Here is a 19,180-nt window from a genome sequence, read left to right as displayed (position 1 = left end):
GATTAGAATGATGCAAAAACAAGTGGTGCAAAAGATGGAAAATAAGTCCTTGCATATTTCAGGGGATAGTCTTTATCCTGCAGAGCATAAAGCTTACCTCTTATTGGACTTGTTTATCCATCAGTACACAGTTTTGCACCACTTGCCTCTCTGTTTTGCCAGTCTGATCCTAGTCAGGTTTTTAGAGGAGAAGTTTGAGGGCCAATTTGTTTTTTAGATGACTGTAAGCCTAATATAATTTTTCTTGTTGTTGTTAACAGGGCCTCTGTAATGATACAGTGTTAAAAGACTTCTGTAATGGGCTGTGTGCCCAGGTGGAGGTTCTTGAATGGTGTATACAACGAAATAGGTAACACAGCATGGAAACTCTTGCGTTAATTCTTCTTGATAAAGATCTCCCCACCTGTAACTGCCATACTGAGAATTAACTGCACTGCAACTTAGTGATATAAAGTAAAATTGTGCCATCGAGTCGGTGTCGACTCCTAGTGACCACAGAGCCATGTGATTTTCTTTGGTAGAATACAGGAGAGGTTTACCATTGCCATCTCCCGCGCAGTATGAGACATTGCCTTTCAGCATCTTCCTATATCACTGCTGCCTGATATAGGTGTTTCCAACAACTTCTTGCTCCCTAGGCAAGTTACTTTCCTGCTGTGCCATTAGGTGGCTCAACTTAGTGATATAGCTATGTGTCAATACAGCTCTCTTCATGCTACTGGAATATGTATGTATTTTATATATACCTTCAATCCCAAATGGGACCTTCAGGATGGCTAATACCCAAAATATCTAACAATAAAACATTTAAATAATTTTAAAGAGAATAAGAACAATAACCTACCAGCAGCAATAACAAAACCAAACAGCCACACCAAGGACAATCAGTAGGAATTTCGATAAGAGCAGCCCTGCTGGATCAGGCCCAAGGCCCATCTAGTCCAGCATCCTGTTTCACACAGTGGCCAACCAGATGCCTCTGAGAAGCCCACAGATGAGCTGAGGGCTTGCCCTCTCTCCTACTGTTACTTCCCTGCAACTGGTATTTAGAGGCATCTTGCCTCTGGGGCTGGAGGTGGCCTATAGCCTTCAGACCTGTAGCCATAATCAAGGCAATTCTATAAAAAGCACACTTAAAACAAGATATTTTGACTTGCTGTCTAAATGCCCCCAGTGAGGTGGTCAGTTAGATCTCCCAAGGCAAGGAAATCTACAACCCTGGTGCCACTGATGACAAGGCTCTACCCTGCATCCTAACCTTCCAGACTTTAGAGGGCAGAGGATTTTTGAGCAGAGTCTTCCCTGGTATCTGTCTCAGGCAGTTTTCATGGATATAGGTGCGCCTTCTGGTATCTTGGACCTTAAACAATTTAGAGCTTTATAGGTTAAAAAACAAAAATAGCCTCTTGAATTGGGCCAAAACAAACAGAGCCAATGCAACCAATGTTATATCCATATGATGTGCCCAGAGAATTAGGCTTCCATTAGCTACCTAGCTGCTGCATTTTCAAGATACCTCTGAAGGACAACCCTATGAAAGCATGTTCCAGTAGCCTAATCCAGGAGCTGGAGTACCCCACTAATGAGGTGAGGCAGTTGCCTTGAATGATACGCTGGCAGACATGGCAGATTAGCTGCCTTTGCAGATCTGCCCACCATGTCTAGCCTCTTTCACTGCTCCTGCTGCTGCCCCCAAAACACTTTGTTTTACAGCATGCCACCCACTGCAGCTGCCCTGCCACATCATGCTCTCTGGCTGTTCAAAAGGGAGAGGGCAGGGAAGCTGGGCGTGAGCTAACTTTGCTACCATTGAAACTAGGCTACTTTTCTCTTGCAGTAATATCCCAGAGAAAGTTCTTCTGCAGCACTTGCACAGTCTGGACTGCCACTCTTCCCTTTACCTTCTCCATCATCTTACCAACCTCTTGGCCCTGAATGAAGAAGCTGTTATTGAACTTCTTCAGAAAATTCCAGCCAAGGATATGGAAGCGCAGGGTAAATGTTAATGGGGCATGGATGGGACCAAGTGTCCTTCCTAACATATTGGTTTGGTATGTTAAAGCATTTGTATTAATGGAACTGAATGCACATTTTGTTTGTAGTGATAAAGGACATGCATAGTGGCTTTCTTCCTGTTTCCATGCAGTGGGCCAGTTCAGAATTGGTTTTGTGCAATATCCCCGAGTCTTGGGAGCGCAAGTTTCTCAGAACTTCTAGTTGCCGTTAAAAACAAAGATTGATTGTGACATTCAGACTGATTCATCTTGGTTGACTCTTAACAAACATCCTTGAAGTAAACAGAGATCTGGAACTAAGGTTTGATGTGGGTTTCAGGTTGGTTTATTTCACGGAAGTTGGTTAGAGTCAACCAAGATAGGTTGTGATAACCAAGATAGGTTGTGATGTCTGAACTGACTGATCTTGGTTTGTTCTTCTGAAGCAGCTTAATTGTTGCATTCAGATACAATGGCAAACTGTAGTTTGCCTCAAACTAGAAATTGAAGTTTTTCGTCTTGTTGTACATGAAGGCTTGCCATGGCTCATTTCCATGACACAAAACAAAACAATCAATAGTTTATCTGAAGGCAGCCAATGCCTCTTAATGTGGGGTTCATTTAAATAACTTTTATAAAGTTGTTAAAAACACACATCCCAACCCTTTTTTGTCTCATAACAGTAGATACAATAGTACTATTAAGCTAATGAGTAAGGCAGAGGGTAGCATCCAAAGTAGTGCTTGGAGAACAGCACGAGCCATCTTCCCCTCTTTGCTGCAATCCCTGGAAGGTCATTCCTTAGGCTCAAGTGACCCTGGAGTGATGTACAGTGTGACACAGGTGATTGAGGGTGGGAGAAGGAACCCTGGAAACTGGGCAGAGGCACTTGTACAAGTGCTGTTGTGTGTCATGAGAGCAGTTGGCAATGATAGGTTTATGGACTTGCAGACTCTTGAAAATTTGTGTTTTCAGCTTCTTAACCTAGCAAAGTATGGTTGGAATGGACTTTGGAGTATGTCTAATGTACAGTGATGGGATGAACAATGATATGATTTGCTCCAATTTATGCAGCAGTACAACGCTGTTTTGTTTACATCTAACATGGACTACTGCATACTCACTGTGGAAAGGAATCAAGAACAGCCATGCTAACTTGCCAGATACCAAAGTGTACTGTGAAGGATGTCTTGGTTTGGCCACATAAGATCATTTATGCTACAAATATTTGCCATGTTTAGATAAGACCTTACAATATCTAGATTAAAATGTGTTGATGCCACATTCTACTGACAGAGGGGAAAGTGTGTGAATATTGGAGCAACAGGAACCAAAGTGAGTATTTGAGCTAGGCAAAATATTGAAGGCTGAGCATCTGGAAATATGTAGTTGGTTCTCTCTTATGTAGCTGGCAAACAAATTAAAACTTAGTTTTGTGTGCATGGAAGACTTTGTATCGCTGCCTAGTTAAGGGATATACCAGGGCTTCCGAAACGTGGGTCCCCAGATGTTGGACTATAAGTCCCAGCACCCCAGCCACAATGGTCTTTGATCACTGTGGTTGGGGAGGATGGGAGCTGCATGATGATGAGATTTTAGCAATACCACTTTCCCAACAAAAAATTCTCAAAGTGATCTACATAGAACAACAAAATAATAATATTGTTCCCTGTTCCCAAAGGGCTCACAGTCTTAAAAAGTAATACAAGGCAGACACCAGTAACAGTCACTGGAGGGATGCAGTTTACCAGTAATCCTTAAAACAGCCCTCTAAGGTGTGTCAGTGTGTGCTATCCATATGTTCTGATGGAAAGCTGAGGGAATTGTGGCTTGCCAAAGGCCGCCTACTACATTTGTGGCTGAGATGAGATTTGAACTAGGGACTTGCAGCTTATGCTTTTAGCTACTGCATTTCACCTGCTTTCATATATGGCTCCTGGTGTAGATCAAGAGCAAGACTAACTTTAGATCATGGTGGAGTTGCTCATAGCAAGAATCGATCGAGAAGGATCCCATAACATCTTACCCTTTGTCATGGCAGTGTCAATGACTATTCATTACATTTAATGTATGCCTCACTTGTCTTAATTTCAATGGGATTTCCTTGAGTAAATTTAGTCAGGATGTGTCAGCCAGTGACTCCAGGATCTGAGAAACTACTGCGGTGTAATTGCTTTTCTTCATATGTGTGAACTAGCACTTCAGTTTTCAGCCTTTTCTCTTCCTTTTTAGATTCAACAATGCTGCCAGCTTCCAGTCTCTTGAGTCAGCGGCGCAACCTTGTTCTTTTCCAAGCATTTTGTGCCATGAAATATGCCATCTACGCCCTCTGTGTCAATGCACACAAGAATGCAAATTGCAAGGACTGTATGAGCTCTTCTGCCAGTTACCTCCATGATGAGCTGCCTGAACAAAACAAACCTGCAGATCTACCTGTTTGCCCAGGTCTAGTAGCTTGTGCTTACCTAGACGCTGAAATCAAAGTGTTGCTTTTTGCTCATTGTGTCTGTTTCTCACTTCAGAGCAAGCAATATCTTCAGTAGGCGTGTCAGCAATACTGATGATGATGATATAATTTAAAAAAACCCTTTTGTTAGCTGCCCTATAACAAATTGTTCTCTGGGCAGCTCACAACAGAGGATTAAAACATACAATAAAAACACATAACTTATTAAACCATAACAGACAAAAACAGGCGAAAAGAAATTACAAAATACAATACAAAGCAGCTTAAAAACTCATTTTAAACTTAGTTAAAAATCAGATCAAATATGAAAAACTGACTCTAAAAGGCCTGGGTGAACAAAAGGATGCTTTTTGCAGATGCAGTGGAGAAGGGATTTTAAGCTTAACCTCCTGTTGTGCTGTCATTGCAATGCGTTCTCTGGATCAGTTTGGATGTGCTTACCTTACCTTGTTCAATTAATTTATGTGGCAGGTGTATCTCCACTTGTGCATACTCTTAGAGGCAGGTCAGGGGGCATGGGAGGAGTCCACAGGACTCTGCTTTTTCATGATTGCTTTCCAGAGATACAATGTGGTGCAGAGTGATAAGGAGATTTAACTCCCTGCGGAGTGCTGTGTGGATCACTAAGACAGTTGCAAGTCTTTACTGAGGCAGGGAGTTGTATGTACAGGCAAACTTTGGTATTCACGGCGGTTCCGTTCCCTGCCATTACCGTGGATAAGGAAACGGCAAATACAGAGTTATTAGGTCTATGCTATCGAGAGGGTAGGTTCCTTGAGGCTGGGAAACCATAGTGAAAATGGGCTGGGGGGTGGGGTGGGGGACGTAACCGTAGTTTTTTTAATGCTTTAAAAAACAAAATGAGCCATGAAATGTATCCCAAGTCCCGACCTGTGGATACACAGGTCTTAACCCTTTGTGTGCTGGTTTTTATCGCGTCAGCTGAGGTTGGGTGCCAATTACCTGACCACAGATAGTGAGTCGGCAAATGCCGAGGTTTGCCTGTATTTCTTCCTTTCCCCCCTCAGCCTAAGCCTCACAATGCTCCTGCAAGATTACAGGAGTCCTCTTTACACATTATATTCAACACTTGTACAAGTGTACAGTATACATAGGTATAGTATTCACATGAGTACAGCAGTACACTTCCTGTCCTTCCCACGCATTTGAGGGAGCTGTACTTGGGTACAGTCATTCACACGCAAACATTTTCATGCACAGATTTTTCCCACCCCTTTCAGTTTTGCTCAACATCTAGTCTGAAGAGCTCTTAAGAAATTAACAAACTCATTTTTGTTTGCTCCTAGTGAGATATTGCCCTGCTCTTTGTCATGAAGCAGGACAATTTCTGTTTTAAAGACAAAAGATTGAAATATTGTGAACTGAATTCTTTTTAAGATGAAGTCATTCTAATATTTTGGCTGTGTTTCCTTGGGCACCCATGAGCTTGTTCTCATGGTCTGGACCTACTTTCTGCTTGTGGCACACTGTAATCTGGATGATATATGCTAATACATTTTGGAACAGATGCTGCCTCCTAAGTGTTAGAGTGGTGGATCAAATGATTTTCGAGTATTGGCTGCATTTCTCTGAAACTGGATGTGCTTTAGCAATGTAGAGATTAGGTGGGAATTTCCTGGGTGCAATACCCACTTGCTACAGGCATTCAAACCAATAATCATCCAAATATATTTTTAAAGAGTCCTTAGCTGTCTGATCCTTAAATGCTTTAAAATTCCCACCATGTGAACTTGGATATCAGAAAAGGAAATATTTAAATCTGTATTTTGTATTTTGCTTTCACAAATGCAGATTATTCAGGTCTCTTTGCTCAGTATCTTGTCAAGTGCCAGCAGTTCTTAAGGATGGTCCCCATTCCTCTACGCTTGGAACTTCTGGAGAATATCTTTTCCTTGCTTTTTGTCTCCTATGGTGACCTCTGCAATGATGATCTTGTAGAGGAGAACACGGGGGATGACTTGGAGAGAAAAAACGGCGTTGCAAGGAATCTAGAGCGTTGTGCTAGCCAAGGGTCTTCCACTTCAACCAGTCCACTGCATTCTGCAGGGCCCAAAAGGAGACCTGAAGAACATCCTGCCGCTATGTCTCAGGAACATCCTGGTATCCAAACACTACTTGATCTGGAATCTAATGGCAAGAACAGTGATTCCTTCAGACTGAACTACTTGGATTTGAAACATTTCACCAGTAATTCTAGTGGATTTCTAGTGGACGATACGGCAATGGAGTTACTACTCAAACTGCTCCTGGACAATCTGAAAGAAATTGAGGGTTCTTTCCCATGGGACTTAAAGCATGTACCTTGTGAAGAGCTGGCATTGCTGGACTGCTTGAATTTGTCTGTAAATAGAGATAGCTTTAGTTGCCGCATGCAACTGTTGTCAAAGTACCTCTCTGAAGCTTCTTGGCGGCACAAAATAGTGACAAGCAACAGAAATACAGGTAAGAGTTTCCAGGGATTGTATTAACTTCAATAGTTGCTGGGAATTGTTAAGCAAGAGGCAAGATCCTTCATTTCCAGGAAATCAAACCATGGAAAATTTGGTTTCTGTTCGGCTCCGTTGATCAGTATTTTTACAATTCTCAGATTCAAACACCAATTTTTAAAAGTGGATTGATAACCAGTTCAGAGATTCTGAACCAGTTGAAATATATTTTGTGCAGAACAATATAGAATTTTTTTGGTTGCTATGAAATTCTATATATTTAAATGTATCTTTTATGGAATTTTATTTTATTAAAACTTCTGTAAATCACCTTGAGATGCATTATGAAAGGTGGTATAAAAACTGAATAAATAAAATGAGTATCTATTATATATTTTGAAGAATTTGTTTGTTTTGCACAAACCAGCAAAGCCATACTTCTCGATGACCTACAGATACCAAATTTTGCATGAACAATCCTGTGACTTAAATTAGCTGAATGCACTGTTTTTTGCACAGTGCTGTGGGAAAGGTTTGATTGATTTTGTTAGTATTTTTTTAGAAGAAATTCTAAATATAATAATCACCATATTTTAACTGTTCTCAACAGATTTTTAACTATTGGCCAGATCAATAATTCTGAAACGACATCATGCCCAAGAAAAGCAGATCTTTCTCATATTCAAATTTACTAGGATTCAAACTTAGCATATATGACAATTAGTCAATAAAATTAATGATTGTGGTTGAAATTCTACAAATTTCAAACTTTTTAAATTTACTTTTTGGAAGGACACTAAAAAAAAATCTGACATACAGGTGACCATCAAATAGCAGTTTCAGCCATTGGTGGACCACCTCCCCATATACCAATTTAGTTATTGGGGGTGGCGGGGGGGAGTGGCTGTTATTTGTGGTTTTCTACAATTGGTATACTGTTTAAATAGCCACTCTTCTTGGTTCTTGGCTGATGTGTGGGGAGACTTAAAGAAGCATGTGAGGGGCACAGGTTGCTCCATCCACTCTTGCCTTTTGCACCACTTCTTTAAACCTCCCCGTGCTTCAGCTGAAAAGCGGAAAGAGTGGCTATTTTAACATCCCCATGCTTCTCAGCTGAGAAGAGTGGATTGTTTAGCTAAGAAACCTAACACAATGTTTTTGAGTTAGGTCCAGTGGTCCCTCTAATTCTTTCCATCACTGTGAGGAATGAGTTTTGTTCTGGGTGGCAGTATCCAGGTATTGTGTGCGCACGTGCATTCAGAATGGGGCCTTCCTGATTCAACCTGAGCGGCATTGAAAATGAACTGAGCGGACATCCAAAAACTTGTGAGCGCACGCCTTAGAGGGAACAGTGGTTAGGTCAAGCATTCCAATATCCTGGTTTCCACTAATGTTACCCCTGCGGTATTAGAAGACTACCTAGATTTCATTTCTTGAAATTTCCCAGCAGTATAATCCATGCAAAATGGCTTTGCCCAGTCAATGACAGGCCTCACCTACTAGTATTAACTATTTCACTTGAGAAATATATATATTTTTAAAACTGTTTTGATTTGTAAAAGGTTGTTACAAACAAAATACATAGGATTAAAAAAAACAGGAAAATATCCTGCTCAGGATGAATGGCAGCAAGGAGGAGCTGCAGTGCAAAAGAAATACAAGAAGCTTCCAGCCTCAGTTCAAGAATCCTCCACACTGAGGCCTTGTTGCTGGACAGCAGCTTGTGGTGCACAAGGCTTGACCTGAGTGCCAAGAGGACAAGCAGTCTTAGGCTCTGCCTACCCGTCTCTCCTTGTAGCTGGTGGAGAGAGGAACCCTCTCCAACCCTCAAAAGAATCTTCTTGGTACCTGGTTCTTGAACCATTTACCACATTTGTTTCAGGTTTTAGTCAGGTTCAAGGCAACCAAGAGATTTTAGTTTTGGGCTCAGCTCTGGTTCACTGAAAAATCCTTTCAAATAGGGTTGTCAGTTACATATGTGGACAAATGTGTTGGTACCCCTCCATGAAAAAAGAACCCACAATTGTCTCTGAAATAACTTGAAATGTAATTGGCACCCATCATTGTTTGTTGCGCATTTAACAAAAACCAGACTCTGCTTTAGAGTTTTGATGCCACAGAATATTTCAAATAATAACACAAATGAAAATGGCATGGACAAATATGATGGGATCCTTAACCTAATATTTTTTGCACAACCTTTAGAAGCAATTACTGCAAACAAGCAATTCCTGTAGCTCTCAGTGAGACTTCTGCAACTGTCAACAGGTAGTTTGGCCCACTCTTCCTGAGCAAACTGCTCCAGCAGTGTCAGGTTGGAAGGGTGCCTTCTCCAGACTGCATGTTCCAGTTCTTTCCATAGATGTTCGATAGGATTCCAAATCAGGGCTCGTAGAAGGCCACTTCAGAATAGTCCAGTGTCTTGTTCTTAGACATTCTTGGGTGCTTTTAGCTGTGTGTTTTGGGTCACTATCCTGTTGGAGGATTCATGACCTGCAACTGAGACAGAGCTTTCTTACACTGGGCAGTACGTTTCGCTCCAGAATGTCTTGATAGTCTTGAGATGTCATTTTTCCCTGCACAGACCCAGCAAAGCAGCCCCAAAACATAACTGAGCCTCCTTTGTGTTTCAAAGTAGATATGGTGTTCTTTTCTCTGAAAACTTCATTTTTTTGTCTGTGGACATAGAGCTGGTGTGACTTGCCAAAAAGCTCCAGTTTTGTCATAAAAAAGCCAGACTGGAATTTGCTAAAATGCATATTTTATCCAGAGTGCTGGACTAGGACTGGGGAGACCAGAGTTCAAATCCCCATTCAGCCATGATACTTGCTGGGTGACTCTGGGCCAGTCACTTGTCTCTCAGCCTATCCTACTTCACAGGGTTGTTGTGAGGAGAAACCTAAGTATTTAGTACACCGCTCTGGGCTCCTTGGAGGAAGAGCAGGATATTAAAATAAATAGATAGATAAATATTGACAAGCCACAGTGCTTCTAGGAGAATGTCTTTTGGACAGATGAGACAAAACTGGAGCTTTTTGACAAGTCGCATACCTACTGTGAAACATGGAGGAGGCTGGCTTATGTTTTGGGGCTGCCAGAAGCCTGTCTCCAAATGTTGTAGTGCTGTGCATGAAACGGATTTTGAATTTCATTTTGTGCTTGAAATGAAATGCAAAATGTTCAAAACATTTTGTTGAAACAGCAGCAGAGCCAGCTGTTTTGACGAAACAGACTCAAAATGTTTCGAGTATTTTGGCCATAGGGAACAGTGGGGGGTTCCAAATTCCCCATTGTTTGCTATGGCCAAAACGATGGGGAGCTTGAAATGCCCCATTGTTCCCCATGGGTAGCTCCTAGGGACACCAAAGTGGGTTGGGTGGTAGCACATGATGGTGTTGTGAGCCAAGTCTGATGGGCACTCTATGTATGCTCCAGAGCTAGCAAAATTGGTGCGAAGGAGACTTGTTCACTCCTGCTACCTGGTGGCACATGTTCTTGTTGCAGCAATCATGTATGATCTGGGTGCACAAGTAAAGAGAGACACAGACACTAATGTAAAGATTAAATGGGCTTTATTAAGGCAAATTCGTTTTTAAGGCAATAATGCCAATCAAGTAAATCAATCGGGTCAGTCATGTTCTAAGCATAGTGTAGTGCAGTATTCCTATGTAATCAAAAGTGTTGCTTGCATGTGATCTTCAGTGTTAAGCTAGCTAGCAGATCCTGACCAGAGGCAGAGAAAATGGAAAGAAGAGGAGGGGAGGGGTTGCTTAGGAGTGGGTTTGCAGAGTGCCAGGGTTTAGTAGGAAGAAGGTGGGGAGACAAGACTGTCTGTTTCAGGAAAGCATTTTTACCAGATCTAGTCGTGGCCCAAATGGATGTGAGCATTGCAGACAGCTTCAAGCAGGCATGTTGAGTTCTTGGACTGGAGTCCAGAAGAGCAGACAAAGATAGTTCCAATTCCTCGCCCCTCGGCAGGAATTACTGACAGTCTGTTGTCTGTCAGAGAGAGCTTCTGCTTTGCTATGCAGTTTAGGCAGCAAGCTCTGTGAGCCAGTATTGCCATGGCAAAGCAATGCCTAGAGAGCTGGGTTTCTATAGTTGTTTGATCCTTTGATCAAGCATAGTTTTCTCAAGATATTGGTATCCGTTCGGAACCTCAGTGTTAATTTGCTCATGACAGTGTCTGTGTGAGGAATTTGAGGGCCATCTCCTGTGTATCCCCAATTTCTGTTATCAAGAGGACATTGTCTCTTGGTGTTCTCAAAACAATCTGCACTCTGAGCTTTGCAGATGAATAATTGCTGTGCTGGCAGGCTCTGGGTGCTTTGCCCCGAAGAGGTCTTAAAAGTCAGAATGTTAAGGAGGGAGAGACTCAGAGGTAGGTGTGTGTGTGTGTGTGTATATAAGAGAACAATAAAATTGCTTTGTGTACGTCTACCTAGTGCGTGTATCTAAAAACATTCCAAGCTGATAGCATTGAATATATGTGAGACAAGAAGTCAACACTGACAACTGTAGCAAGCATTTTGGGTTACATTAACAACTAGTGTTTTCAGGCCCGTTGTAATAACGGGCGCTAGTAGGGGAGCGTTCCCCCCCCGCCCCACTCCCTCTGGCCTTTGCGCCCCCCCGCCCTCCCAGCTGCCCGAGACCTCCTTACCCGAAGCAGCCCGCGACAGTCGGGCGAACTAAAAGCAGTTTTTGCGAAGAAGAGAGGAGCTCCCGAACAGAGCTCCTCTCTGTGCTAAGCCAATGCCCAAACTGCTGCTATGGACGCAAAGGACACAATAGGCATCCTTTGCGCCCAAAGCACCAGTTCGGGAAGAGGCTTAGCACAGAGAGGAGCTCTGTTCGGGAGCTCCTCTCTTCTTCGCAAAAACTGCTTTTAGTTCGCCCGACTGTTGCGGGCTGCTTCAGGTAAGGAGGTCTCGGGCAGCTGGGAGGGCGGTTGGCGGCCGCGGAGGCATTCTCCTGGGCCATTTTGGCCCTTAATCATTTGGGGGGGGGAAGCGGGGAAGGAGAATTTGGGCAGCTGGGAGGGCGGGAGAGCAGGCGGTGGCCGGGCGAACTCTGGGGGCGCCGCTGCCGGTCCGGGCCGGGCCGCCCTGCCTCACATTCCCGGCCGGTCAAGGGCCCCAAGGACTCCCAGCTACCCGGCTGCGGCGGCGGCGCCAGGCCTCGGCGGCGGCTCCGACACCACCTCGGCCGGCTTCCCCCGCTGCCTTCTCCCCCCGCCCAGCTTCGGCGGCGCGGCCAGGCCACGGCCATGGCTCCGCTGCGCCTTGGCCGCGCCGCGTCCTCTGGCCGAGGCGGCGGCTTTTCCGCCGCCTCGGCCAGTGTCCCCCTCCTCCGCAGTCCTGGCTTCTTCGGGGCGGCCGTTTCTGGCCGCCCAAGATGGCCACCAGGTCCTGCCTTTCGTGCCTCCCTTGCTCTGTTCTGGGCATGCGCTCCGCGCATGCCCAGAACAGGCGAGGCATGAACGCATGCTTGGTGTCCTTCCACAGACGGACACCAAGCATTTTATTAGAGAGGATTGTAAACATTCTGCCTGAGGAAATGCGGGATTAGCACGTTAAGGTCATCTGACGAGGTCCGTCTCCAGTTGCCACCAGTTCATCTGGTGGCAATGCAGAGGCGGGCCTTCTCTGCAGCTGCTCCTGGGCTATGGAATGCACTCCCGGCCGAAAGTCATAATTTGAGATCATTGTTGTCCTTCAACAGAGCCCTTAAAACGTACCTATTTGGCCTGGCCTTCCAGAGTTTTAAATGATTAACTGTTTTAAAGTGTTGCCCTGATTTTCAGGGCTTTTAGCTGTTTTATTGGTTTTGTTGTGTTTTAATAGTTTGATTTTAATTGTTAATTTGTTTTAATTGTTTTTATCATGTTGTGAACTGCCCTGAGCCATTTTGGAAGGGTGGTATATAAATCTAATAAAATAAATAAATAGCTTCCAACTTTCCCAAAGCCATTACCTGAGAGCAAAGTACAGTCTGGCTTGTCTCTTAGGAGTTATTCATTTCACTCAGTTCAGCAATTCCCTGAATCAAGGAATCTCTTATAGGAATGCCAGTATCTAATACAGACGCCAGCTGGGCCTTTTGGGCTCTGAGTTATGGTCCAATCTTGGTCCCACTTGCCCATTTCTTTTATGGGTTGGCTGGTAGGTAGTGTAGGGGAAGTATGGTGGTTCAGTCCCCAAATAGCAGAGCAAAAACAGTTTATTTAAAGAAAAGGCTACAAACAAATGTGAAAAAGACTGCAGCTTTATTTCAGCTGTAGCTCATGGCTGAAGAGAGAGGCCAAAAACAAACAGCCATCTCTGGAGAGACAAAATGGAGACTAACACTGGGAGAACAAAGAGGGGAGGAGTCCGGCACTTTTATCCATGACCCTAAACCGTTCCCAGTGGTCACTATGAGACATTGCAGCTGAGAGCTGATGCTGCCAGGGTCCTAGCTCCAACTGGTAGAACCCATCATACTGTACCACCCAACCTACTTTGGGGTTCCTAGGGACTACCCATGAGGAACAATGGTATGTTTTGAGCTCACCATTGTTACTGATGGCTGGAACAAGCAGAGTGCACAGTTTTGCAACCCTGCCTTGAAAAACATTGCAGAAGCACATAGTAAAAGGGAATCTGTGCCTCCTGACACAGAACACACATTTCAAAGAAAGTCCAAAAATGGTCAAAAAAGAACCACTGACCCAGAATCCACTGCCAGCCATAGTGCCTGCACTGCAGTAACATCGTTGGCACAAATTGCTCTCTCACACACAGTTATTACTCCTTACTTCCTAGTATTGCAACAGCTGCCGCAGTAGCAACCTTAACAGCAAGCATAGCCATAAGCTCAACTAGAGCAACTTCAGCCACATTTTGAGTGAGTACAATACCCTTGCAATGCAGATTGCAGAATAGTGAGTGAAGCACAAGTTAGTCTCAAGGCCAGACTTGGAGCTCATTACAGCAGTCACCAAGAAAAACTGTGTGCATGCGCGCACACACACCTGCCACTGTCCATTTCTCACCACAACACAAACAAAACAAACTACAACTCGGGGAAGGCAAACAACCAAGTTCTGCCTTTGTCAATCTGAAATCTAGCAAAACCAGATAGTTACCACAGCAGTAGCACAAGATTCTACTCAGTGCTGAGAAAAGAAAATGACAAAATCAAACCCTTCCTCCTGTCCTGGTGTATCCTTTTCTTCAGGCATATGGGCACTCTCTCTCCCTCCCAGTCCCTTTCAATACATTTTGAAATTTCCTCCAAAAGTGTTCCCCTTCTCCCTGCCCCTCAGCCAATGTGGGCATAGTTGCTCATGGCAACACTTGATTTGGATGCTAGCAAGCCAACCAAGAAGCAAGGAGATTGCAAGCCAATCAGAAGCCAGTGCCAGAAAACCAATCAGCGAGGGAAAAACAGCCTGCCCCAAATGGCACTTGAAACACTCAAAACGTTTTGAGTCGAAACGGGGTCGTTCCGTTTTGAGCTCCAAACAGGCCTTTCATTTTAAGGGTGTTTGGTTTCTCACTTGAAACATTTTGAGCTCAAAACGTTTTGTACGTTCCTAAAATGTAGCTGGAAATTCTGTAGCAATACTTCTCCTGGGGCTTTTTGTTGGTGATATACAGGTGAAACTCGGAAAATTAGAATATCATGCAAAAGTCCATTAATTTCAGTAATGCAAATTAAAAGGTGAAACTGATATATGAGACAGACGCATTACATGCAAAGCGAGATAAGTCAAGCCTTAATTTGTTATAATTGTGATGATCATGGCGTACAGCTCATGAAAACCCCAAATCCACAATCCCAGAAAATTAGAATATTACATGGAACCAAGAAGACAAGGATTGTAGAATAGAACAATATCGGACCTCTGAAAAGTATAAGCATGCATATGTATTCAGTACTTGGTTTGGGTCCCTTTTGCAGCAATTACTGCCTCAATGCGGCGTGGCATGGATGCTATCAGCCTGTGGCACTGATGAGGTGTTATGGAAGACCAGGATGCTTCATTAGCGGCCTTCAGCTCTTCTGCATTGTTTGGTCTCATGTCTCTTATCCTTCTCTTGGCAATGCCCCATAGATTCTCTATGGGGTCAGGTCAGGCGGGTTTGCTGGCCAGTCAAGCACAGTACACTGTATACTTTTCAGAGGACTCAAGTCATGTAAGGAAAGCAAAATAACCCAGTATCCTGCAAAATGTAAATTGGTTGACTTGGGATGACAAATTGATCATTTGCACAGCTTATTCTGGTTGTATGAACTTAACTTATCTTCATGTAGAACTTGGGTTTTTTTTAGGGTACTAAAGTAGGAAGCGGCTAATAGAGTGGTAGCATTGCCTTCTATGTTCCTGGTTACAAAGCATTTTCTAGATGTGTAAAAAAAAAAAATAATAGTGACTGCAGGAATAATACTTAATGAAGCAGTTGAATTGTCTCCTTCCAGGCAGCCAACGTGCACCCACTAGAATATACAGTAATTCAACCAGAGGATCCAACTTGAGGAGACACACACGGACTCAGAGACAAAATCCAGGTGAGCTGAAGAAACCGTAGGAACAGTCAGGGCTGTCTCCAAGTCTGTGGGGGGCCTTGTGCTTGTGAGCGCCAAGGGGCATCAGTGGTGAGGTAGCGGCGTGTGTAGCGGCGTGTGTAGTGAGGTAGCGGTGGGAAGGAGACAATTTTTGCTGATGAGTGACCCCTCATCAGCAAAATGTGCGGGGGAGGAGGGAGCTGAAGCAGCAGCTCTTATACTTCTACCCTTTGAGGGTGAAAAGAGCCACTGCTGCACCATCTCCCTTGTAATTCACTTTGTGCCATCTCTTGTCATGACTGCCTAAGGAAAGTACTCCTCCCCTTGCGAGATGTGGTGGCCACAGTAGCCATCTCTTAGACTGCACTTCTGTGCAAAAGTATAACCTGTTCAGAAGTATTGAGTGTCTTATGGACTATACAGGGAAGGAAACCTGTCTCCTTGGAATAGGAGTTAAACTGTCCCCTGAAATACTTTGTCTGAGGGAGGACTTCAAGAAGTCTGTCAAAACCTGTGTGGAGGAACAGCCCTCTATTCCTCCTAACCTTTTTACCACTGCCACCAAGTGGACTTTTGGTATGACTGAGTCCACTACAACAGCCCTTCAAAAACAAAAACCCTTAGCAGTGTGGAAAGCCGTAGGGTAGAGACAACCAACAAGCGCCTAACTTTTTTTTTTAACAGGGAAATTTACTTTTAGTAGTAAAAAACCGCCCGACAAATTCAAAACAGTTAACAGAGCAGATCAGGGAAAATAAAAACTGGGGAAATGCATCTACAACCTGACTCTATACTGGCCCCTACTCAGAGTCCACTGTGCTTTCTTATCAGCTTCTGGCTTGATGGGTGGTTCTGATTACATCATAGGTCTGGGGCTCAATCCAGCCTGGCTGTTCTTTTTCTTTTTCATGATTTCAGTTGGGTTTCTTCCTCCAGCAGACTGACTTCCAGGACTCTCTGTTGTCTTCAGCTTTCAGCTCTGACTCTCTCCAGCAGACTTGACTTCTCTGGCTTCCAAGACTCGTGTCTCTCAGTGCTCTGTTGACTTCACTCTTCCCTCTCTAAAGACTCCCAATATATACAGTTTCTCTAGCCCAACAATTTTTTAAGCCATCCATTTAGAACAAACAAAAATTCCCTCCATTTTTTTTGAAATCTTTCCCTCCAAAAAAAATCAACTTTCAAAATGTTAAACCAAAAGTGAAATAAGAATGAACTTTTGACCCCGCCATCCTTCTCCATGCACAGGGATTTGCAACCCAGAATCCTGTTTACAATAATGAAGTTTTGGGAATATAATATAATACAATTCATTTATCAGGGATTATTTACAAGAAGAGTTTTGGGACTATTAATACACTATACAATACATGAGCTTATTTACAGAAACCCAAGAGGTCTAGGCCTTGTTCCTTCACAACGTACTTCCCAGTGTTGTGAGTATGATATTTAAAAGTCTCTTACACCCTATGCCAGTGTGTCTGCTGTGTGCCAGGTTGAAGATTCCTGGCATTTGGGACTTGCAGTGGCTACATTAGCATACATATTATGGAAGCAGGGTTGGGCATGGATTGGACACTTCTAAAAATTATGCCTACCACACGAGACATCTCCATGTATATGTGCTTTTCAGAGGCCTCCTTTTGAGACACATAATGTTTAAACCAGCCCTGAGTATCAGTCCAAGTTGCCCCCAGACTGTTTGAGCCATTGTTTTCTTCTTCTTGTAGTTCTAGACATGTCCAGTGGTCATATAGGACTAACACTTGCCATTATTCCCATGGAACCTAGAATGAGAAGGGCGGTGTTGGTTTTTTAAATGGCTTTGTATGACTGAATTGCCCACCAACCTTTTCTTTTCTGCTTCAGATTGTAAGAAGGGAGCTTCAGACAGGTTGCTGGAGAGCACAAGCAGTGAATTAAGTACAACTAGCACATCAGGTACAGAACTGTAGAGCAGTATTTTGCAGCTACTGAAGGATGTGACAACTTGCTTTGTGCTTGTACCTTTCCCTGTACAAGATGCATTTTGATCCTGGTAATTCTTGCATTTACGGACATTCTTCTTCTTCTTCTTTTTTTTTTTAGAAGGAAGCAATAGTATGTTATCGGACTGGAGTGACGTGGAATATAGGATAAAGCCTCAGCAAGACTCGCTCATCCCAATGATGCTTTCTCCACCAGAATCTCTTCTTGTCTCTTGTATCCTGAGGGGAAACTTTGTAGAAGCACACCAGGTAATTCTGTGATATTTGCTTGTCTTGGAAGCAGCTAGTGGCCCTGGAAGCTGCCATGGAACCACAATGTGTCTGATTCTCATGGTTCCCTAATATTCTGTGCTTACAGGCTGCTTGGGCATACCACACATGCCCAAAATGGTCTCCACATGGGAAACAGTGCTCTCCCAACCAATGTTCTTTCTAATTTTTGTTCATCTATGTGCGGAATGAGTTTTGTTCTGGGCGGCAGTATCAAGGTTTTGTGTGTGTGTGTGTGTGTGTGCGCGCGCGCACACACACACACACACACACACGATTTTAGAGTGGGACCTTCCTAATCCAGCCTGAGCGGGCTCTGAAATTAACTAAGCAGACATTAAAAAACGCATGAGCGTGTGCACACATGCACACACGTCTTAGAGGGAACACTACTCCCAACCATTCTGTTCTTTCCATCTCTGTTTATTAAGGGCTCTTCTAGATGGTGATATCTTCCAACTTCAAATTACAATAATACATAAAATGAGAAATCCGCACGATGTACAAGGACATTGTGTAATATTTTTAGTGCCATCTGCAGCAATCGGTGAATCTGCTGTTTTTTCCAGCTTAGAATAAAATGAGTTTGAAAAGGCACAGCTCACTGATGGCGCTAAGAATATTACACAATGTCCTTGTACGTCATGTGGATTTTATTTATTTTATTTCACTTAAGCTGTGCTGAGGTTACAATATACAGGTGAAACTTGGAAAATTAGAATATCGTGCAAAAGTCCATTAATTTCAGTAATGCAGATTAAAAGGTGAAACTGATATATGAGACAGAAGCATTACATGCAAAGCGAGATAAGTCAAGCCTTAATTTGTTATAATTATGATGATCATGGCGTACAGCTCATGAAAACCCCAAATCCACAATCTCAGAAAATTAGAATATTACATGGAACCAAGAAGACAAGGATTGAAGAATAGAACAATATCGGACCTCTGAAAAGTATACAGTGTACTGTGCTTGATTGGCCAGCAAACTCGCCTGACCTGACCCCATAGAGAATCTATGGGGCATTGCCGAGAGAAGGATGAGAGACATGAGACCAAACAATGCAGAATTGCTGAAGGCCGCTAATGAAGCATCCTGGTCTTCCATAATACCTCATCAGTGCCACAGGCTGAGAGCATCCATGCCACGCCGCATTGAGGCAGTAATTGCTGCAAAAGGGACCCAAACCAAGTACTGAATACATATGCATGCTTATACTTTTCAGAGGTCCGATATTGTTCTATTCTACAATCCTTGTCTTCTTGGTTCCATGTAATATTCTAATTTTCTGGGATTGTGGATTTGGGGTTTTCATGAGCTGTACGCCATGATCATCACAATTATAACAAATTAAGGCTTGACTTATCTCGCTTTGCATGTAATGCGTCTGTCTCATATATCAGTTTCACCTTTTAATTTGCATTACTGAAATTAATGGACTTTTGCACGATATTCTAATT

The 19,180-nt window shown here is 43.4% G+C and overlaps 1 protein-coding gene across 5 annotated transcripts in view; it reads left to right on the top strand.

The window, feature by feature from the left end:
* The window catches only part of ZFYVE26 (zinc finger FYVE-type containing 26), a 109,638-nt gene that overhangs the window by 10,717 nt on the left and 79,741 nt on the right, over positions 1-19,180 (top strand). For 4 of the 5 annotated variants that reach the window (XM_053274412.1, XM_053274386.1, XM_053274394.1 and 1 more), the window contains 7 exons: positions 261-349; positions 1,838-1,995; positions 4,227-4,439; positions 6,274-6,924; positions 15,375-15,464; positions 17,331-17,402; positions 17,550-17,698. In XM_053274412.1, the coding sequence (XP_053130387.1) occupies positions 261-349; positions 1,838-1,995; positions 4,227-4,439; positions 6,274-6,924; positions 15,375-15,464; positions 17,331-17,402; positions 17,550-17,698 (1,422 nt within the window). The remainder of the gene's footprint in view (positions 1-260; positions 350-1,837; positions 1,996-4,226; positions 4,440-6,273; positions 6,925-15,374; positions 15,465-17,330; positions 17,403-17,549; positions 17,699-19,180) is intronic. The other variant, XM_053274421.1, reaches the window with a different exon arrangement.

Source organism: Hemicordylus capensis, chromosome 1 (assembly GCF_027244095.1).
Source record: "Hemicordylus capensis ecotype Gifberg chromosome 1, rHemCap1.1.pri, whole genome shotgun sequence".
Lineage (NCBI taxonomy): Eukaryota > Metazoa > Chordata > Lepidosauria > Squamata > Cordylidae > Hemicordylus > Hemicordylus capensis.
This window is presented reverse-complemented; position numbering and strand designations above follow the sequence as displayed.